Source organism: Brassica rapa, chromosome A02 (genome assembly GCF_000309985.2).
Source record: "Brassica rapa cultivar Chiifu-401-42 chromosome A02, CAAS_Brap_v3.01, whole genome shotgun sequence".
NCBI lineage: Eukaryota > Viridiplantae > Streptophyta > Magnoliopsida > Brassicales > Brassicaceae > Brassica > Brassica rapa.
In genome coordinates this window covers 4,668,248-4,689,800 of record NC_024796.2, presented here as the reverse complement: position 1 = coordinate 4,689,800, position 21,553 = coordinate 4,668,248, and the positions used below count along the sequence as shown (strand labels likewise).

General features: G+C 31.7%; 3 protein-coding genes, 1 long non-coding RNA gene and 1 pseudogene across 4 annotated transcripts; 3 read left to right on the top strand and 2 right to left on the bottom strand.

Annotated features, from left to right (window-relative positions):
• Positions 1–307: 307 nt before the first annotated feature.
• LOC103851448 lies at positions 308–4,907 on the top strand (annotated as a pseudogene).
• Positions 4,908–5,122: 215 nt separating this feature from the next.
• LOC103851747 lies at positions 5,123–6,636 on the bottom strand (the record flags this gene model as incomplete). The annotated part of the gene is made up of 1 exon (XM_033284209.1): positions 5,123–6,636. A coding segment is annotated over one exon (330 nt), but the record flags the coding sequence as incomplete, so codon positions are not given.
• LOC103851447 (probable WRKY transcription factor 38) lies at positions 6,603–10,789 on the top strand. The gene is made up of 3 exons (XM_009128299.3): positions 6,603–9,646; positions 9,848–9,970; positions 10,069–10,789. The coding sequence occupies exons 1-3, from the start codon at positions 9,384–9,386 to the stop codon at positions 10,535–10,537; spliced, it is 855 nt and encodes a 284-aa protein (XP_009126547.1). The 5' UTR covers positions 6,603–9,383; the 3' UTR covers positions 10,538–10,789.
• A 461-nt stretch (positions 10,790–11,250) lies between these two features.
• Positions 11,251–16,935, top strand: LOC108870720. Its single transcript, XR_004455606.1, has 2 exons — positions 11,251–16,600; positions 16,695–16,935. It is a non-coding gene; the product is annotated as an uncharacterized LOC108870720 (long non-coding RNA).
• Positions 16,936–17,419: 484 nt separating this feature from the next.
• Positions 17,420–21,247, bottom strand: LOC103851446 (fatty acyl-CoA reductase 1). Its single transcript, XM_009128298.3, has 10 exons — positions 20,836–21,247; positions 20,046–20,149; positions 19,521–19,726; positions 19,336–19,436; positions 19,057–19,249; positions 18,811–18,972; positions 18,606–18,687; positions 18,143–18,412; positions 17,940–18,067; positions 17,420–17,797 (listed from the first exon to the last, which is right to left on the bottom strand). Exons 1-10 carry the CDS (start codon positions 20,909–20,911, stop codon positions 17,641–17,643), a joined length of 1,479 nt encoding a protein of 492 aa, XP_009126546.1. The 5' UTR covers positions 20,912–21,247; the 3' UTR covers positions 17,420–17,640.
• Positions 21,248–21,553: the final 306 nt, after the last annotated feature.

Below are 21,553 nucleotides of genomic sequence, written 5' to 3'. Positions count from 1 at the left end.
AGATCTCTGTATTATTTAGGTTATGCATTGTCAAAAAAAAAAGCTTATGCTAATTAATAACATATTCTTATGAATTACTAATTTAGTTTAGCTTTTTTTTTACATGGTTAACTATATCACAAAAACTTCCGAAGCGTACTCCTTCAAACACTAATTGAATATGTGGTTAAGAGGAATACAGTTTTGGAAAGAGACAACCGTGGCTAGCATCGAACCTCCCACAAATTTGGCTATCTGGTAATAGCTGAATAATACACCATCACCTATGCACGTATCACCCCCCCCCCCCCCCCCCCCCCCCCCTTAATTTTTGGCGACACTGACGATCCTAAACGAACTTTCGATATTCGTTTGATGAGATTGAAGTATCTAGGCCTCTTCTGTTACATGCAAACTATATATATAATTCCCTCATCCATATTTGTAGGCGGTCAGACCTTTTCTTGATTTGACATGTTCAAGCTTTTCATTCCTTAGTGATTAGAAAAAAATAACCGTTCAGATGAGAGTTCTTGAATATCGGTGGTTCTCGATGAATGTTGTTAACAAGGAAGATGAACTTAATAACCCTGGGATTTGGATCACTAATAGTATAAAATCCAACTTCAGATTACCATTCAAGAGTCATAAATAAGAAGTTTGTAAACGAAAATCCCAATGTAAGAAAATAAACGTAAAAACCTAAAAGCCCCAAATTATATGAAATCCATAAAGCCCAAACAAAACATATTATATGAAATCCATAAAGCCCAAACAAAACATAACAATGTTGTCATTACTCATGAGGGAACACCTGAATCTAATTAGTTTTCAACTAATAAAAGAAGTATAAATTAAGAAAAAGTACAAAAATGACAAACTATGGGTTCTCCAACAACTTCTCAGAACCTCTTAAAAACAATGAAGACAAGTTTCTTTCTCTAATTGAACACCTTTTATTAAAACTTTAAATTTAAATAGAAAACCAAACTAAATAAGAGTACTCATTCAATAATAAAAGCTAGTTTTTTTTATCATAAAAGTTTTTATTTGAGATATTTCATTGTTGGAAATGCTCTAAAACAGTTAGTAATTTCTTTACTGTATTGTTTTAAGACTATGTACTTAACCCTTAATCCAAAATACTTTAAAACATTTTTTCTGTTTTAACTGCATGTAATTTCTCTTTTTTTCTGTTAGTTATTTTTGGTTTTAAAAACCTGGTTTTTCGTGTAGAGATATGTGTTACTGTTATAAAAAAAATAGAGATATATGTTACTCGGAATAATGGTACAACTTAACTGGATTGGTTATATATGAAATAGTCTTTATTATCCATTTTAGCTGGTAATACGATTAGGCCATCCAGAAAATGCCTAGGTGATTCAAGATTGCGAGCCAGCAGGATTAGTGTTTTGACTGTTCTCTTATTAGGAATAATCAGGAGATTCAGGACGTCAGAGATTCACTTGATTCAAGCTTTCAGCGCGCATCCAAAGTTTAATATCTTGAATTTAAAAGTAAAGAAAAAGGTTTGATTTAAGGATTATGAAATTAGGGAAATGTATTGTTGAAGATGACGTGAAGTTAAACGACGAAATAGAAGCTACGTTCCAACTACTTGGTTTAATATAATTAAGCTAATAATATTATTTATCAAAATGTCTCCGCCATAATTGTCAATGAAGTCGTATCCACATTTCACATTGGTATTTTCAAACCTTCCGAACGTAAAATTATTATATGACTTGACCCAGTGCGTTGTGACCTCTATTTACCTCAGTACTACTAAAGTATACCATGGAAATTTCCAATAACAATTATTATAATAATAGTAGTAATAAATAAATAAACATCAATCAAGATCCAATCAGCAAACTGCTCAGAACAAGCATTAAATAAATGTGAGCAATGAGTTTCACAGATCCGATCGAAGTCACAGACGAACGAAATATATATAAAATTTTCTAATGGATAAAATTAAAAATAACTTAACATTATCCGCCCGCAGAAGAATTTAGAATTCTTCATGAATAGGTCAAGAAGCCTAAGCTTTTAAATAAATTTTATTGTAAGAAATTGGGCTTGTCATTAATTGATACTAAAAATAAATTTAAGATTTTTTTTCTTTAAACAATTTATAATTGAATTAATGAAATATAAAATCAAGGTAAATTAAAAAAAAATATTTTTTTATTAGAAATGTAACAAACTTACATTTTTTATTTGTCGGCAACAAACTTACATAATACTGGTTTTTCTTTGGTTGATCTAACTTTTTGCATATCGTGATAAAAAAAATCTAACTTTTTGCTTTAAATTTTGATTATAATATTAAATAATATTATTATATATATTTGGTAAGAAATTTTACAAATACTTCGTTCTTATCATTCTAAACACTTTCATGAATTAGTACTTAATGACCTGTAACGGATTACAATTTTCGAAAATTGTATAATTGTGGTCGGTTAACTAGAGTGAAAATATATGGAGTTAGCGTTGTAAAATTTTGAATGACACCAGTTTAACATAATCTGATTGTACAATTTGGAGGGTTTGTTGTTTGAAGGTATTTACTTAATTAAAATATTCTTAAAAGATTATATGTCCGTTAAAATAAATTTAAATAAAACTATTAAAAGTTGTTTAAGGTTTACCATTTACTAGAAGTCTTAATACCTAATTTCTTTTGAAAGATAATGTATTAGTTTCTGGATAATATCATTAGCTAGCCAGCCAGGGAATTCCACGCAGACTAGTTGTTGTTGTTGTTTCTGACGTCATTGTGCTGAAGTCAGCGCCTACTACGTCATGTGTTGCTAACGTCGAAGTCCGACGGAAACAGCCACTTGCCTCCTGTTCTGTCTTTCACACATGACTAACCATTAAAAAGTAAAAACTCTAGTAGACTACTAAATAAGACTAGTGTAATAAAAATGAAAAATTATTTAAAATAAAATTTTGTTTTCAATTACATGACAGATCATTTGCAAAGTCAACACCTAATTTTCCTTTACTCTCACAATTGGTGGTTGTTAAAAAAAAACATAAATCTTACTTTTATATTTATATTTATATTAAAATATACCCTAGTGTACGAAAATGGCTGGATTTTTTTTTTGATAAAAATAGCTGGATTAGGAATACAAAACTTGATCTATAATTGGTAAAGTCAATTTAGTTCTACTGCAAATATGATTAAACTATAACATGCTGTATTTTCCTAAGAACATGATTAATGGGGTTTTTTAGGATATAGTTCTTAGCAGAATATAAAAAACTGTATCTTCACTTTTAACTAAGAACTGTCTCTTAAATAAAATTTACTAAAAACATGATTAATGAAGGGTTCTTATGATAGAGTTCTTGCGAAATATAAAAAACCTTCTCTTAAATATTTTATTTAAGAATCGATTCTTAGTGTCTTAGTTAAAAGTTAAAAAACAGTTTTTTATATTCGGATAAGAAACCCACCCTAAAAACTATATATTAATCATGCTCTAATACTTTCTAATCAATAGTTTTTGTCCCTTTCCCTTATCTGGTAATATGTGAGCACCACTTGGCATTTACCCTATATATGATCTTTTTATCCACTCAGAATTTATAGCATACAGAAGAGACTTGAGAGGAAGAAAATGGCTAAAACAAGCACACTCAACTCTATGAATACCTCCCACGAAAAGGCGGTACAAGCTATCCTTTATGGCCAAAGCTGTGCCAAGCGGCTGAAGCTGCAGCTTGACCATCCAATGGCTGACGGAAGATCGGTTTCAAACTATGATTTGCTAAATCGATTGTCCATTGTTTTTCCAGTGCCATCTCAATCTTTTCTGATAAACCAAAATCGGAGGATAATTTATTTTCTGATTTATCTTCAAGGGATTCTTCTTCTTCTTCTTCTCCTCCTCCTCTTCCCCAGAGAAGCCACTCCAAGAAAAGGTAATAATAGATAACATCTAACCCTCATGTTTCCTTGCTTACAAAACTTTTGTTCAAATAAAACTATGTTTTTTTTTTGTTAAAAATAACTTTTTATTATAAACTCAATGTCATCATATAGTTTAGGGTGTAAATTAGCTAAGAGATGTGATATTTAATAATTTGTATGCTAATTTTTTGATACCACCGTATTTTCAGAAAGAATAATAAAACGAATTCAAGTGAGAATTCGAGGCACGATTCACCGGATCCGAACTACTACGATGGGTTTCTTTGGAGGAAATATGGCCAAAAGACTATTAAACAATCTAAACACCAAAGGTAATATCAGAAATAGTCTAATCATATTTGTTTATTGTAATCAACTTTCATTCAGATCTCTGATACTAATTGTTGTATGCATTAATGTTAATACAGGAGCTACTATAGATGTTCTTACAACATAGACCATGCCTGTGGAGCAAGAAAGCATGAACAGAAGATTAAAGACAATCCTCCCGTTTACCGAACAACGTATTTTGGCCACCACACTTGCAATATCAACCATAACCAAGATGCTGGTTTAACTACCGTTGGGGATTCAGTTAATGATTTGGAAAATTCCCGGATGATCTGGTTCGGAGAAGATCTCGATCAGGAGAAGGAAAGTCACACGAGCGGTTTATCTGTATCGGTTAAGCATGAAGAAGGTAGCATCAAAGAGGAAACTATGGATCAGTACCGTCACCGTGGGATAACCAGTCATGATAAAGATTGTCAAAATATGATTAAAGAGAATCATCAACCATCGCCATCAGGTTCTTATACTCCTCCGTCGTCATCTGGCAGTGAAATTGACATGTTTGATTCAGATCTGCTTGTGGAAGACTTAGATTTATGGGATCGTTATGATATGTATGACTTTGGACTGCGTTAGCTTTTTTCAGCTAAGAATGTTAAAGAATTTCCTTTTTACGAGTGATAATATTTGAGGATTGCGAGTATTTATGTTATTGAATATTTTCTGTCGAGCATTACTGTTGAATATTTGAAAGGGGGTGGGGTTTGTAACAGAATTATTTGCTAGAGAAAATGTAATAGTAACAACGTTGGCTAATGTTGGGTGTAAACTCGGTTAAGTTTACGAATGTTCCGGTTTATGAAATAGTTGGAACCTTTTCGTCTTATCCGCAATATTTTCTTTCACCGCTTTGCTTGATTTTTTTTTTTTTTTTTTTTTTTTTTTTTTTTTTGTAACATCGCTTTGCTTGATTAAATGAAACTTTCCAGCATGTCATGATCCTTTATTCCTTTTTCAAGTGATCATATATATATTATACTCCAACATTTATTTGGAAAGATGCTCTCTAGATCCAACATTTATATGCCTTTGCGTATTTTCTACATCTGCATACGTAGAGGGAAATAAATTAGAGTAGCAGATTATACACTTTAAATTTTTAATAAATAACAACTTGACGAAGTAGAAAAAAATATTATCCTAAAGGAAAAAGAGTGACGTGAATTCTCCCTTTCAATGTTAGGCAGTCCTATCAGATTTTTTTTCCCAATCAAATAAGATCCTTTATGTTTGTAACTAGGTTTCTCTAGTTTGAAAAAAAGAAGACACGAACGGAGGAGACCGATGAAGACAGAAGTTAGTCACGTCCACTTCTCGTTCCAACCACTCTTTCCCTACATTTGTCTCGTTCCAGCGACGTGCCCTCTCTGCGCAGCTCATCCGGAAACGCGTGATCACTTATTTATCTCATGTCTATATACCGGCGATATATGGTCTCAGGTATTCGCTAGATGCAACCCTCCCTCGCGGTTGTTTGCGGACTGGTCCGAGCTCCTATCCTGGATCCGAACAGCTACGTCGAAGAGGAAGGTCCTGCTAAGGAAGCTGGCTTCTCAAGCGGTGATCTTTCATGTATGGAAACAGAGGAATAACCTGATTCACAATGCTACTGCCCTGTCTCCTGCAACCGTCTTCATTTCTCTTGACAGGGAGTTGAGGAATTTAATCTCCTTGAGAAGAACCAAGAAACATTTTAGCTCACTTATGGCTTTATGGATTAGATAGAGTTTTAAGTGGCTTTGTATCCAACTGTTTGGATGTGGTTGATCCATCTTGTTTTTATTCTTTTTTGCCAAGATGTGTTCAAACTTAATATCTTGCTTGTGTAAAATCTTTCTTTCATTTATATGATATTTACAATTTAGCAAAAAAAAAAAAAAAAAAATTTAGTGTTTAAATGGTAAAAGCAGTATAGATGGTGCAGATCATGCAGTCTGTAGATCAAACGGAATAAGAAAGCAAAACCTTGTTTTTGCAAAAAAAAAAAGTTTAAACATGAAGGACAAGACATTACATCTCAAGCTAAATCACATCCTCGTCATTTACTTCTCCTTTGTTGTTGTCACTCCTCGTAAATCAAAAGTCTTCACTTTGTTGAAATCATTTTTCAACGATGAAGAAGAATCACCTTCCCCAAGTTTTCCATAGAAACCAGAATTAGTGGAGAGATAGTCAGGTTCGATGTATCCAGATGTCCATACCGTGTTCGTCTTCTCTTCATCATGTTTTTGTACTACCGGCTCAACCACATCCTTAGCTTTCACAGATTTGTGTTGCTTCTTACTATGCTTTTTCCTGAAACGTATGATATTGAAACAACTTAGACATCCTTTATAGATTTTTTTCTGCTTGTCGGTTGTAGACGTACGTTTTTACAGAGACAGAGATGAGGATCTTGAAAATGTTCGCAGGATATTACCAGGGGCGAATCCAGACTAGTAATTTAGTGGATGCACTAATATTAATTTAATAAATATTAAATTAATTTATTAAAATATTATATTAATTAAAATATAAAGTAAATATTTATTAAATTTAATACCATAAAATATTTTCAATATTACTTTTCATCAGTTTTCCACTATTGTATTTATAATATTTAAATTTATTTTAATAAAAATAGAATAGATAATCATTAAATTTTTGTATATTTACAAGAAAATATCCGTTCATATAAAAATGTTTTTTTCTGCAATGTTGTACTACAAAATAAGAAGTTTGTTTAAAAGTAAGATATTTTGTTATTTTTAGAATTTAATGGTAAACTAGTAATTTAAAATATACAATTCAAAACTTAAGTATGTAGTTTTGGAGTTTAAATTATTTTTATTTACTTAAATAGGCTAAGTTTTTTTTATTGTAAGAAACTTTTAATAGATAAAGATTTTAAAACAAAAATGTCTTTTAAATCCAAGATTTATTGATTTCTTAAATCGAGTGAATTATGTTTAAATTGTTAAATACATTTGATATGTTTTGTTTCTTTCTAGAGTTTATCTATTTTTGTGGGTGCATGTTATAAATTATTATGGGTGCACATACAAAAATTTGTACAAAAATACATTTATTTTCAAAAATAATTATGGGTGTACAGGCACCCCCTTTCCACATCCTAGCTTTGCCCCTGGATATTACTGTAACTTGAAAGCGTGTTTTTGATTTTTTGAGAATTGCGCGTGAATGTGGATATTGTTCTTGAATACACATAAAGTCGTTGTTGCACACGCGTTAGTTAACTCGTCATTTTTTACCCTCGAAGATTGAGTTCTCTTCTCTCTTTTGCCGATAAAATTTTCAAAATCTCAATCTAAATTGTTTTTATTTTTGAAAAAAAAACAAATATCACAGTTTTATGTGATTATAGTTTTATGTGATTATAGACAGAGTCTGAATCATTCATTTTCTCTTATGTTGATTTTCGTTGCATGATTTTTGATTGAAGCTTTACTGAAAATCTGTTGAGTGTAGATTAAAGTCTTTTAAGAATGAATGTTTTCATGTATGATATTGCTCCTTTTGAGTCATAAATAGCATAATCCTAGTTTTATGCACATATATGTTTTAAAAATGATATTCGGTTATTTGGGTATTTGGAACTATCGCTGCTAATGATGACCCCAACTCTACCAGTGTACTCAATTATGAATCCGGTCTTTATTCGTGACTTCATTCCCTCCGGGGATCGCCTTTCTTTTTTAAGGAGAGTATGACATTGTCCGGAACTTCATTCTTTACACCCTCGAGTTAAAGGTGATAGATTTTATTGTAATTATTTTTTTAAATAGATTTTATTGTAAGAAATTGAGCTTGCCATTAATTGATAGTAAAAACAAAATTTAAGAAATTTTTATTTAAATACTTATAAATTTAATTAATATATATAAATTCAAGGAAAGTTAAAGAAATATTTTTTTAAACGTTACAAACTTACATAACACTGGTTTTCCTATGATTGATCTAACTTTTTCTATAACGGATAATTTTTTTCAAAAATTGTATAATTGTGTTAGGCTAACTAGAGTGAAAATATATGGAGTTAGCATTGTAAAATTTGGAATGACACCAGTTAAATATAATCTGATTGTATACTTTGGAGGGTTTGTTGTTTGCAGGTATTTACTTAATTAAAATATTCTAAATGATTAAATGTCTGTTAAAGTAGTATATTTTATGATTTTATTTCCTTAAAATAAAAATAATAAAATGTTTGAGATTTACCATTTACTAGGAGTCTTACTACTTAATTTCTTTTGAAAGATACTGTATTAATTACTGGATAATATCATTAGCTAGCCAACCAGGGAATTCCACGCCGATTAGTTGTTGTTGTTTTCGACGTCATCGTGCTGGAGTCAGCACCTACTACGTCATGTGTTGCTAACGTCGAAGTCCGACGGAAACAGCCACTTGCCTCCTCTCCTGTCGTTCACACATGACTAACCATTAAGTATTCTAGTAGACAACTAATAAGACTAGTGTAATCAAAATGAAAAATTATATAAAACATAATTTTGTTTTCTATTACATGAAAGATCATTTGCTAAAGTCAACACCTAATTTTCCTTTACCTCACAATTGGTGGTGTTTTAAAAAACATAAATCGTACTATTCGATTAAAACAACAATGTGATCTATTGATATAGCCATATGGATGTGGTCCAAATACAATTATTAAAACTTTTTATTAATCATTAAAAAGAAATATTATATAAAAAAACACAAATATGATTAAAAAATATAAATATAAAAATTAAATTTAAAAAAAAAATATAAAACAGAAAATATATCCGTTTTTTTTAAAAGCGGATCAAAATCTAGTTTAACATTAAATTACACCCTAGTGTATATAAATGGCTTGATTAGGAATATAAAACTTGGTCTATAATTGGTAAAGTCAATTTAGTTCTATTGCATATATATGGTTAAACTATATCATGTTGTATTTTCCTAATACTTTCTAATCAATATTTTTCGTTTCCCTTCCCTCATCTGGTAATATGTGAGCACCACTTGGCATTTACCCTATATATATTATCTTTCTATCCATTCAGAATTTATAGCATAGAGAAGAGACTTGAGAGAAAACGGCTAAAACAAGAACACTCTACTCGACAATCTTATGAATACCTCCCACGAAAAGGCAGTACAAGCTATCCTTTATGGCCATAGCTGTGCCAAGCGGTTGAAGCTGCAGCTTGACCATCCAGTGGCTGACGCAAGATCGGTTTCTAACTATGATCTTACTAAATCGATCGTCCATTGTTTTTCCGATGCCATCTCAATCTTTTCTGATAAATCAAAATCCGAGGATGATGTATTTTCTGATTTATCTTCAAGGGATTATCCTCCTCCTCTTCACCAGAGAAGCCACTCCAAGAAAAGGTATAAATAGTTAACATATGATGTTCAAATGTTTCCTTGCTTACAAAAAAATGTTCAAAGAAAAGTCTGTTTTTTATATTTTGTTGAAAAGTAGTTTTATTATAAACTCAATGTCATCATATAGATTAGGGTGTGAATTAGCTAAGAGATGTGATATTTGATCATTTTTATGCTAATTTTTTGATACCACCATATTTTCAGAAAGAATAATAGTACAAATTCAAGTGAGAATTGGAGGCACGATTCACCGGATCCGAACTACTACGATGGGTTTCTTTGGAGGAAATATGGCCAAAAGACTATTAAACAATCTAAACATCAAAGGTAATATCAAAAATAGTCTAATCATATTTGTTTAATCGTAATCAATGTTTATTCCAATCTATGATACTAACTGGTTTATGCATTAAATGTTAATACAGGAGCTACTATAGATGTTCATACAACATAGATTATGCATGTGGAGCAAAAAAGCATGAACAGAAGATCAAAGACAATCCTCCAGTTTACCGAACCACTTACTTTGGCCACCACACTTGCAGAATCAACCAAAACCAAGATGCCGGTTTTACTACCATTGGAGATCCGGTAGATAATTTGGAAAATTCCCGAATGATCCGGTTCGGACAAGATCTCGATCAGGAGACGATCGGTTTATCTGTATCGGTTAAGGATGAAAAAGGTATCATCAAAGAGGAAACTATGGATCAGTGCCGTGGGATAACCGGTAATGATAAAGATTGTCAAACTGTGATTAAAGAGAATCATCAGTCATCACCATCAGGTTCTTATACTCCGTCGTCATCTGGCAGTGAAATTGACATGTTTGATTCAGATTTGCTAGTGGAAGACTTAGATTTATGGGATCGTTATGATTTGTATGACTTTTGACTGCGTTAGATTTTTCAGCTACGAACGTTAAAGAATTTCCTTTTTACGAGTAATAATATTTGAGGATTGCGAGTATTTTTGTTACTGATTAGTTTCTAGCGAGCATAAGTAGATTATTTGAAAGGGGTTTGTAACAAAATTATTTGCTAGAGACAATGTAATAGTAACAACGTTGGGTTAATGTTGGGTGTGAACTCGGTTAAGTTTACGAGTGCTCCGGTTTATGAAATAGTTGGAACTTTTTTAGTCTTATCCGCAATATTTTCCTTGGCCGATTTGCTTGATTAAAGGAAATTTTCAGCATGTCATGATCGTTTATTCCTTTTTTCAAGTGATAAGTTCGTCTAAACTTATTGATATATATATATATGTACATTTATTTGGAACTATTCTCTCTAGATCCAACGTTTATGCCTTTGCGTATTTTCTACTTCTGCATACGTAGAGGGAAATTAGACTAGTTAGACAATATACATCTAATCTATTAAAATAGGAGTACAAAATTAGATTATCCCTTAGTTTTCCACTATATTTACAATGGCATGCCACTGAAGTTATTAATTAACCTATCTTTTAGAATTTTTGTCTTTTCTCTTCAATTAATGTATTTCCAAAATCAAATTCTAACTAAAAAATCATGGCAACAATAATTAATAAACCTAACTTTTAATATTTTTTGTCTTTTCCTTTTTATTATACATATGTGTATTTGAAAATAATTAATTCCATATATACATTTCGTAATTACATACATTATACGGTAAATATTTTACTAATTCCACATATACATAATAAATAGTATACAACAATTTCATTATACATAATCATAAAATTTTGATCCATAAAAACAGTTTATACAATAATTTTATTATATATAATCATAAAATTTTGATCCATAAAAAATAAAAATACATTTGTGTGATTTTACAGGTCGTATTCTAAATAAATGGATGATATAATTAAGGGTTTACATGATAAAATAAAACTACTCAATATAAACTATAAAATTATTGTGTTTATAAATGTCATATTAAAAAAAAATTAAACGGGTAAATTTTAAAATATATATTATCACTTATACAAATAAATATTCATTTATCAAAAAACTAACACCTGCGCGGATGCGCGGGTCAAGCTCTAGTTAGAATTATTAGATAAACAAAAACTTGACTAAGTAGAAAAGCAAATTTTATCCTAAAGCCTAAAGGAAAGAGAGATGTTAGAGCAACTCCAATGGTGTAACCCACCATTGGAATCCTTAGCATTTAAATAATATATATATTTTTTTTTGAATAGTTAATAACTCTAATCATAAATGTAGCTCCAATGGTGTATTCCAAAATGGAGTTCTAAGGGATTTTTTTTAATTTGAAATTTGAAAAAAATTACTTATCAGGTTTAAGAATCATGGTTAGAGTTAAAAAAATTACTAATCAGGTTTAAGAATCATGGTTAGAGTTAAAAAAAAATTACTAATCAGGTTTAAGAATCATGGTTAGAGTTAAAAAAATTACTAATCAGGTTTAAGAATCATGGTTAGAGTTAAAAAAATTACTAATCAGGTTTAAGAATCATAGTTAGAGTTAAAAAAATTACTAATCAGGTTTAAGAATCATGGTTAGAGTTAAAAAAAATTACTAATCAGGTTTAAGAATCATGGTTAGAGTTAAAAATAAAATTACTAAGCAGGTTTAAGAATCATGGTTAGAGTTTAAAAAGAATTACTAATCAGATTTAAGAATCATGGTTAGAGTTAAAAAAAATTACTAATCAGGTTTAAGAATCATGGTTAGAATTAAAAATAAAATTATTAATCAGGTTTAAGAATCATGGTTAGAGTTTAAAAAAAAATTAATAATCTCAGACCAATGAGACAGCGCCAACACATTAATGACTTCATCCTTTTAATCCTTAGTTAAGGATTCATTCTTAACTTTTCTTAACCGTGCACCATTTTTTAATGTTTGTTTAATGATAAAGTGCTAAGGATTATAGCTCCACCATTGTACATGCTCTAACGTGGATATGGTGGAGCTATATATGGTTATTTAGACAAAACAAAGGCTGATCAAAAGTTTGTCACGTCCACTTCTAGTTCCAACCACTCTTAATTCCCCTACATATTTCTGTCGGCCCAGCAAACCTCGTCTTCAAATGATACAATACAACAAATCGTAAGTGATGCGGACAGTATTAGGGTATAATATTATATGATTGCTAACTATGGTACCATCTGCCTAGAGATATAAAGTTGTACACAAAGGAAGTAGAATATTATAGATAGACCCAAATGTAGTACTATAGAGGAAGTCGTCCGACTAATTTCAAGAGCTAATCAGTTCCATAGAGAAAATTTGACCTACCGATTTTCAGCTGGGCACTGACACCAGATAGGTAGACTAGGATGCGTCTATCGGGTTTGGTTCAAATTGTTCGTGTTTTGTTCATCCTTTTAGATCCTATTCGGGTTTTATTTATGTTCGGATCGGGTTCGAATATATTTTCTCTGTATAAAACCTATTTTGGATACAAATTCATTTTGGGTTCGATTAAACAACTGCCCAGTTGGTTGACAATGTATGTAAATGTAAATTCTACAGAGTCAAACAAGGATGTTGAAGATGCTTATAGAACTTTCGTATATGAAAAGCAGAAATGAGCTTTTGGCTGTTTGCACGGTATTACCCTAACTTGAAAGTGTGTTCTTTGACTTTTTGAGGGTTGATTTAGAGTAGACAATATCTGTAATTCAACTCTCCATTGATATATCCGGTTAATATACATGGAAAGTTGACTTATCCGGCCAAGATAACAAATCGATTCCGAGCCTTTGATTCACTAGATGCGCGCGGCTTGACTAAAGACACATGCCGTCAGCAATTTTTTTATTTTTTACCTCTTTTGTATAAATACTATACCTATGCGATTGTAAAACTTTTTAACAGAAAAGAAATAAAGAAATCTCATCTTCTTCACCAGTGTTTCTATGAGGTTTCACTTCTACTTTCAGGTACTACTAGTCTACTACAAACGTGTGACCAAAGTACACGCAGTGGAAACTTATGGTAGCTTATGTAGCCGGAACACAAGTTTGTGGTCTCGATTGCTTGAAACGCAATTTTTGCTACGAGTGTTTTTTTCTAGAAAATAAATATCTTTTTTTTTGGAAAACTTTTGGAATTATTCATCAAGTACTTTTAAAAAATGCAAACAAAGTGTTTAAATTTGGGTTTATTTAGACAAAAAAAACGCATTAGTTATAAACGCAAACGCAGATAAATATCCAGGGCCTATGAGCACTGAAAGCTTATTCCAGAGATAAAGGAAAAAAAGAAGACCATCTGCAAAAGCCGCTCCCTTCTTCTCTTCTTTACTGCCCCGTAGTCGTAGTCGTTGTCCCTCCTCTCAAAGAAAACTTTTTTACTTTGTTGAAATCTTCTTGTTTTATCGACGAAGAAGATTTGTTTTTCTGTCCATTATCAGCCTGTAACTCAAAAACTTCAACTTCAACTCTATCCGGCTCATGCAATTCCGTTCTTGTTGCAGGTTTGTCTTGTTTCTTACTCTGCTTTTTCCTAAAACATATGATTTTGAAAAACCAAAAAACAAAAAAACATAACAAATAAAAACATATGTTTTTCAGAAATATCATAAATCCTGTCGACATTTTCCACGGGGTGTAGATGGATTGCTTGTCCAACTTAAGTGAAATATTTAGAGAGAAAATGCATTGTTTTCTTGAAGATGCTTCTTTGATCTTCAATAAGATGTGAAATTACTTAAGTTTTAGCAGCGTATTATAAGCGTGGGGGCTGGTATTACTTTATAGTTTATATTCTTTTTTTTTCTCAAAACATGACTTGCCTAAGAACAGAGTTGGCTCCACGTAATTGCCTTTGTCCTTTTTCTAGAGTCAAGTCGTTAGGAAAGTACGTACTTAAGAAGAAGACATGATTACAAAGTTCTAATGTATCGATGTGATTGACCAACCGAATCAACTAATCATCATAACTTGAACAAATATATATAATTCAGAGCATAGAAATAAACAGGATAAATCAACTATGTCTTCAATATCTTAACGGAGTAGCTCCATGACGTACCATAGCTCCAAACCAATTTTAAACTTCAGAGTTGACTCCATGCAGCTTCCACTCTTCTACCACTCACTTGTTAGGATATTACCAAAAAGGAATAATACTTAAAAGAAGAAAGTTTTCGGGCGGGTGTTTTTTTTGTTAATGTAACTAAATATTTTTTACACCATTATATAATCTATACAAATTATAATAAAATGGTAACAAAAAAATACATCACATAATACATATATTGTTGTTACATAATTCCACAAATAGTAAAAGTAAAATGATTTATATAACTGTAAATGTAAATATCACGCGAATATTTGTTTTTATTTAACAAATATCATTTTTATTTTTTCGATATCGAGTTGGCTAGTGGTAAAGAAAATGCTACTAGTCTTTCATTGGTCGGGTTTGATACGCGTTGGACAGAATTATTTATAACATTTGGGTTCCCATTAAAAACATAAACCATTTTTTATTTTTTTAGAAATATACTTTTGTTTTCTATAAATAATATAATGTATATTTTATTTTTTCCATGTATTATGTATTTTTTATTATGACATTACGCATAATAATTAAAATATATATTTTTAGTTTATTTTTAGTCCATGGACATTTGTGTCATCTTTTGCAGCCTTGTTGCTTCTTATGTTTGCAGCTTTGCAGGTCTTCTTTGCAGCTTATAGTTATTTCCGTCCTCCACAAGGAGTGTGAGGGGTTGCTTGTAAACATAAACACATTGAATAAAATTTTATATTTACTTGTGATTTGTCGACTTTGATTTGAAGCTTTACTGAAACTCTGTTGAGTTTAGATTAATTAGTCTTTTGAAGATGAATGTTTTAGGTATTAAAAATCTTCTCTTTTCTGAGCTCTAGTAGTATAATCCTATAATTAGATGTTTCGAAATATGCAGCTCTGAAGATGATCATGTAAAGTATGTTCCATTACTCTTGAGTATATTTTACATATAAGGTGTACAAACCCACATAAGAAGGGAATTTCATTTCACAGTCAAAACTATGGTCTAAAGGCTAAAACTTTGGTTTCCACGAGATGCAAATGTCACAAAAATGATGTTGAGCAGCAGTGAGTTGAAAAGTGACTTGGATGATTTGCCTCTACCTGTTAATGGAACTCTTTCATCTAATGGTAACGTACAATCAGCTGGAACAAAATCTATATATGATGCAGCTTGGGATCTGTTGAGGCAATCCATGGTTTACTACTGTGGCAGTCCTATTGGAACTATCTCTGCTAACGACCCTAACTCTACCAGTGTACTGAACTATGATCAGGTCTTCATTCGTGATTTCATTCCCTCCGGGATGGCCTTTCTACTGAAAGAATGAGTATGTCGTTGTCCACAATTTAATTCTTTGCATCCTCCAGTTACAGGTGATAGAAATTTTCTTATCATAGTTGTAAAGACAACAAGTAATTGGACATGTTGCTCCGGTTGATTATGGTAAGAGAAGTTTATATTTTTCAACCATGTGAAAAGGACATACAGATCTGTTCTGGTATCATGTTAACTTTGATGTCAGTATGTCACGTTCCATATGTTTTGAAATTACAGGCTTGTAGTGGATTTATATTATTACTGAGAGCATATGGAAAATGCATTTACAGATACCAGACCGAGGAGAACTGTTATGACGCGGTTAATAAGTTCAACATTTATCCATATCAGATCCCTTCGTGGTTAGTGGACTTTATGCCCAACAGTGGAGGACATTTGATTGGAAATATTCAGCAAGCTAACATGAACTTCAGATTCTTTTCTTTGGGGAACTTTTGGTCTATTAATTAATTATGTAATCGCTTAAAACTAGTAATGATCAGTCACATGCAATTCTTTATTTGGTCGAAGCAAAATGGACAGAGCTTGTAGCAGACATGCCATTCAAGATCTGTTACCCTGCTACGGAATGTGAAGAATGGAGAATCATAACCGGAAGTGATCAAAGAACACGTAATTTCCCTCTTTCATATAATCTTCAATACATGTTTTATATCTTTCACTATAGTCTTTCTCCATCAAGCTTATCATCTTAAGCATCTTCCAGCCCTTGGTCTTATCACAATGGAGGTGCCTGGCCAAGGCCAACTTTGTTATGGAATGTATGATCAGCGGTAATCCTACAAGGACACAAAGACGTAAAAAGGCTCAACAATCATTTATTGTATGAAAAGCTCACTAATCTTTTCTCAAAGTGAACAGCATTCAATAGAACGATACAAAATTGTTGTGTAAATAGTTTATCTTTAGAAACCGGAATTTAATACCTAAGAAACATATAGCCAGTAGCCACTTGCGTTTCGAACTAAATTCAACTGACAAGGCTATGATTTGCCCTCTATGACATTTAGCTGGCTCGTATATGTGGACGTGGTGGTTCTAGCTATTTTAATCGTAAATTATATAGACTTATAGCCATATATGGTTCACATTTTGGTGAAATAAATAACATAATAAATTGGTAGCCAGTTGACAACAAGTCGGTAGCACAGTGAGTCTATTTTGTCATTATTTTCTCTGCAGGCAAAGACTCAGAGTACTATTGACATTTATATGCAAGAATTTAAGGTTTTGATTCTTTTAAAACTGATTATAGATTTTATGTTCGGATTTTGTTTCCTGGTAAGGGGGACTGGAGCTGTTATGTGACAAAAGATGGCCAAGAAAAGAAGACATCTAACACGACTGAATATCATATTCATAATTTGATTCAAAGTCTCATTCCTTCGTGGACTCTAGATGATTATCACTTGCAAGCCAATGAAAATTGCATATTTGTAGATGTCATTAATAGTTCATGAATACAAGCAAATAGAATTAAGTTATAGTGACACTAGCATTATGATGCGTTGATATTATATAATGATAAAAAAAAGATATAATATATTGATATTACACACGGGATTCCAATTCATTTCAGTATTTCACAATAGGATTTTACTAGTATTCAAGCATATAATTACTTATATAATAAGATATATATACTATAATATTTATTGTTTAAGAACATGGGTGATGAGGCCAGGAATGTGTGTGTTTTCCATATAATCGTCCCAGTTAATGGACTTGGGGTCGAACTCGAACGATCCATCTAACTCTTTGATGCTCTGTCTTCTCCTTCGCAGGCTTTCGGTATTTAAATCATCAAATCTGCACAAAACAAGAAAATATAATGTCAAGATTTAATTAACTAAGCTGTGATGGCGACATAAATATATGACAAGATTTAATTAACAAACATGTTTGTTCTCTATCCTTAATCTTAAGTTTGACATAAGCTTAATATACATACATGCCCTTGAAGAGTAAGTAAGGCTGGTAAAGGTCAACGAGACGCATAGCTAGCTTGATTTTGCGGCTGTCGTCATTGTATTTATCTCCTTGACTCCATGGGTAAATTATATTCATCAATCGAAGTATCTGAAAATGAAAAGAACAAATGAGAAACAAGCTTCATGGAAAAATCATAGTTGATAATACCGTTTTTAAAAGTACCAGTAGAGGAAGCTTGTAACGGAGAGTGATGTAGAGGCTGAATTGACCCATCGTGGATAAAAGTGTTCCTTTGGTTACTATGATTGGGGAGCCATTGCGAGCAACAAGAGGTTTCTTTGTAAAGTAACGAGCCGCGGTCTCGTGGAGTTGTCCAAACGTGACTGGATTTTGAAAAGAAGAACCGACATGATATATGGTCTGGATCCCGGTTTCTCCTGAATGAGCTGTTGCGGTTGCGATCATCGCGTTGACCACCATGTCTGCTGGTATCTGCAAAATGACATTGTATGTTCCGATCCATTAAAAATATATGATTAAGAGGTTTATGTACTTAACTTTAAAGAAGTAATGTGGTATTTAATATGATATAAACTGTTTAAGTGTAAACTTATGATTAGACTTGTGACTCAAAGACATTTTTTTTATCCTCAGACTTTAATGATAGGATTTGTATTGGACTTACAAGGTCAAAGACTGTGTTTGGATCCGCAAGAAAACATTTAAGCCTTCCTTTGCCATATGCAACAATCACACTATCTATAGTTCTGCACATACAGAAATAATAAATAAATTAAATATGTATCTTTAGTACACACATTAAATAACTTGTGGTATACTTAATTCTATTTATAACAGAAGATTAAAAAAAGTTATTGACCGGTACTCACCTCAGTCCTTCAATCCAACCAGGAAATGGTTCGGCGAGAGTACTAGTAATCATTGTTGGACGTACGATGACAAGTGGCAAATTTTCTCTATACTTCCCCACTAGCATCTCTCCCATTGCTTTGGTGAATACATATGTATTTGGCCATCCATGAACCTTTGCCCTATATAAATATCGTTTGATTCAAGAATTAGCGGATGATCAAACTATAGCTTAAGAACATATAGGGCATGATTAGGCGGCAAACCTTGCCATTCCAAGATCTTTCATCGACTGTGAGATCTCTTGTTCAGAAAAATCTTGATGCTGGAGCTCTTTTAGTTTCTGTTTCATCAGCTCGAATTCTACATTGATGTCTAGCTTAGTATCTCCGCTGAGAGTCTGTCCCATCGTGAATGGTTTCTCTAGGAACAATCCCGAGTTTTCGCCGCAAACATATGCTAAAAAATGTAAGTGTAGGTAAGCCACAGTTGGTAGTTGGTACATATATATATGGTGGGTTTGTATGAGAAACATTATAACTTACCGGTTGAGACATGGAGAAGTAATTGTCCTTTAACGCACTTCTTGGCAAAGTTGAGAACATTGAGAGCTCCAAATGTATTGATGCCAAGACCGATATCATATCTGTAATTTTTATTAAGAACATTAAAAAGAATATAATGTTAATTTTCTGTATATTCGTCAAGAATCACAAGTTTGGGTAAATACCTTTCATCGAAATTAGTGGTGGCTGCGATGTTGATAACGATATCAATCTCACTCCACATACGTTGTAAGAGATCAGAGTCTTTTACTCCCAGATTATGGATAGATATATCACCGGGAACCGGCACGATTTTTTCACGAACCAAGTCATTCAGATTTTCTTCACCAAGATCATTCCTCAACACCTTAAAAAGGTTTATCTCCACAACCTGTTTGTATCATTCGTTAAATAAAGCAAATATATTGTTTTTTTTAAAAGGCTTTTAAAGCAAATATATTGTTAATATTTTTTTTTGAAAGAATTTTCAATTAATTCAACCAAAAAACTGTTTTACACTTTGTGTTGCAGAGTTGCTTAAATTTTAAAATTACAAGAAACTAAAAACTATAAAGCTCTTATCATCATGTTAATATCATTAAGTTAATTAATGGACCACCTCTTTTTTTCTTTAAACACCAATGGACACCACCTCTATTTGTTATTATGTAAAGAAGTTTTTTGGTTAATGGATTTAATTTATGCTATACCTCGCTACGTAACCGTTGCATGGCTGCTTTAGTGTCGGCAGCTCTCAACAGAAGGTACATCTTCTTCACATTTGGTTGCAACCTCAGAATTTTCTCTACCAGAACTAAGCGAAAAAAACGATCTATTAAGTAACTCTTGTGCGTAGTAAACTGCAAATGTATACTTCCAATGCAAGTCAAGTACTTTTCAAAAAAGGAAAAAATATAAGTAAGTACAGCTAAAAATCAAATCTTTTAAACGCCAGTTTTGTATATAATTGATTTCCTACACTAAATATTACTTTATAATAAAATTAACACCCCTTATGAAGCATACATATTTCACCGTTGCAACAAATTTTATAATAAAGTAAGTACTAAGATTTTAAAAATTAAATATATATGGGCCACAAAAATCTATTGTATGACAAGAACTGAAATGGAAATATATCAACTTGTCACTATTGTTCTCACTATATCTTACAAAATTTGTCATTATTACTCTCATATATCAACTTAAACGAAGGAAACATAATTACTGGCATGTATATTATCTATTGGTTTGTAAGATCAACGAAACATTTATATATATACACTACTACAAGAAATTTATATTGATGGCAATCATAAAATACAGAACCAATAATACGCGGAATGAGGTTTAAATCATTAGAACCTATATATAATAGCTGCAGAGGTAATATGAAGCATATAATCAATTACGAAATTTTCATTACGTTTTTAAACAACAAAAAAACTTATAGTAGTAAAAACCAGACTCGAAGTGAACCAACATGTAGAAAGAACGTACCTTTGGCAAGAAAACCAGGAGCACCAGTGATGAGAATCGTCTTGTTCCCCAGAAATTGAACACAGTTTGATTCCATATTGAAATAAGATATGCTTCAACCAACTTAATACAAAACACAAAACTTGATTGTATTGGGTGACTTAAAAGCCTTTGGAGTCAATGTTACTATATATATAGACTTTTAAACATAGAAATCCGTATTGTTGTCCATCGTATTTACAACTTCTTCATCTACCACCTTACCCATTAATTACAGAAAATATGGGAAGAAATTATAATTACTAAAAATAAATGTTTTTCAGAATAATAAATATGACCTCTCACCATTTAAGAAACGCAACTACATGCCGGTTCATTATCTCACTATCAGAGTCCTCCTGTTGAAATCATTTATTACTTTTGGTATTGGGCTTAGTTGGACAATGAGAAACGATCAATACCATTAAAAGAGGATCATTCACTTAATGAAAATTATAGTTTCTCAAAAATACCCTTATTTTTACAAAGGATGAATAAAATTTATTAATGGTATTTAAGTCTTTTGGTTTAGGGCCTACATGTACATTTAAATAGATCTATAAATAATGGGCCTATATATATTTAAAAGATATACTAACTTTAAATATAATATATGTATAAATATATTACGAACTATAAATAAATTAGCAAACATGAAAATATCATTTTCTTAAATATACATATCAATATTCAAAACAGA

Bases quoted from the DNA above. Each gene is read 5' to 3' on its own strand.
- LOC103851447 (XM_009128299.3), top strand. From the start codon at position 9,384: ATGAATACCTCCCACGAAAAGGCAGTACAAGCTATCCTTTATGGCCAT. The intron at 9,647-9,847 runs GTATAAATAGTT...CCATATTTTCAG, and splicing joins AGAAGCCACTCCAAGAAAAG to AAAGAATAATAGTACAAATT. The intron at 9,971-10,068 runs GTAATATCAAAA...ATGTTAATACAG, and splicing joins AAACAATCTAAACATCAAAG to GAGCTACTATAGATGTTCAT.
- LOC103851446 (XM_009128298.3), bottom strand. From the start codon at position 20,911: ATGGAATCAAACTGTGTTCAATTTCTGGGGAACAAGACGATTCTCATC. The intron at 19,727-20,045 runs GTATAGCATAAA...TGATACAAACAG, and splicing joins TGCAACGGTTACGTAGCGAG to GTTGTGGAGATAAACCTTTT. The intron at 18,688-18,810 runs GTGAGTACCGGT...CTGTATGTGCAG, and splicing joins GGTTGGATTGAAGGACTGAG to AACTATAGATAGTGTGATTG.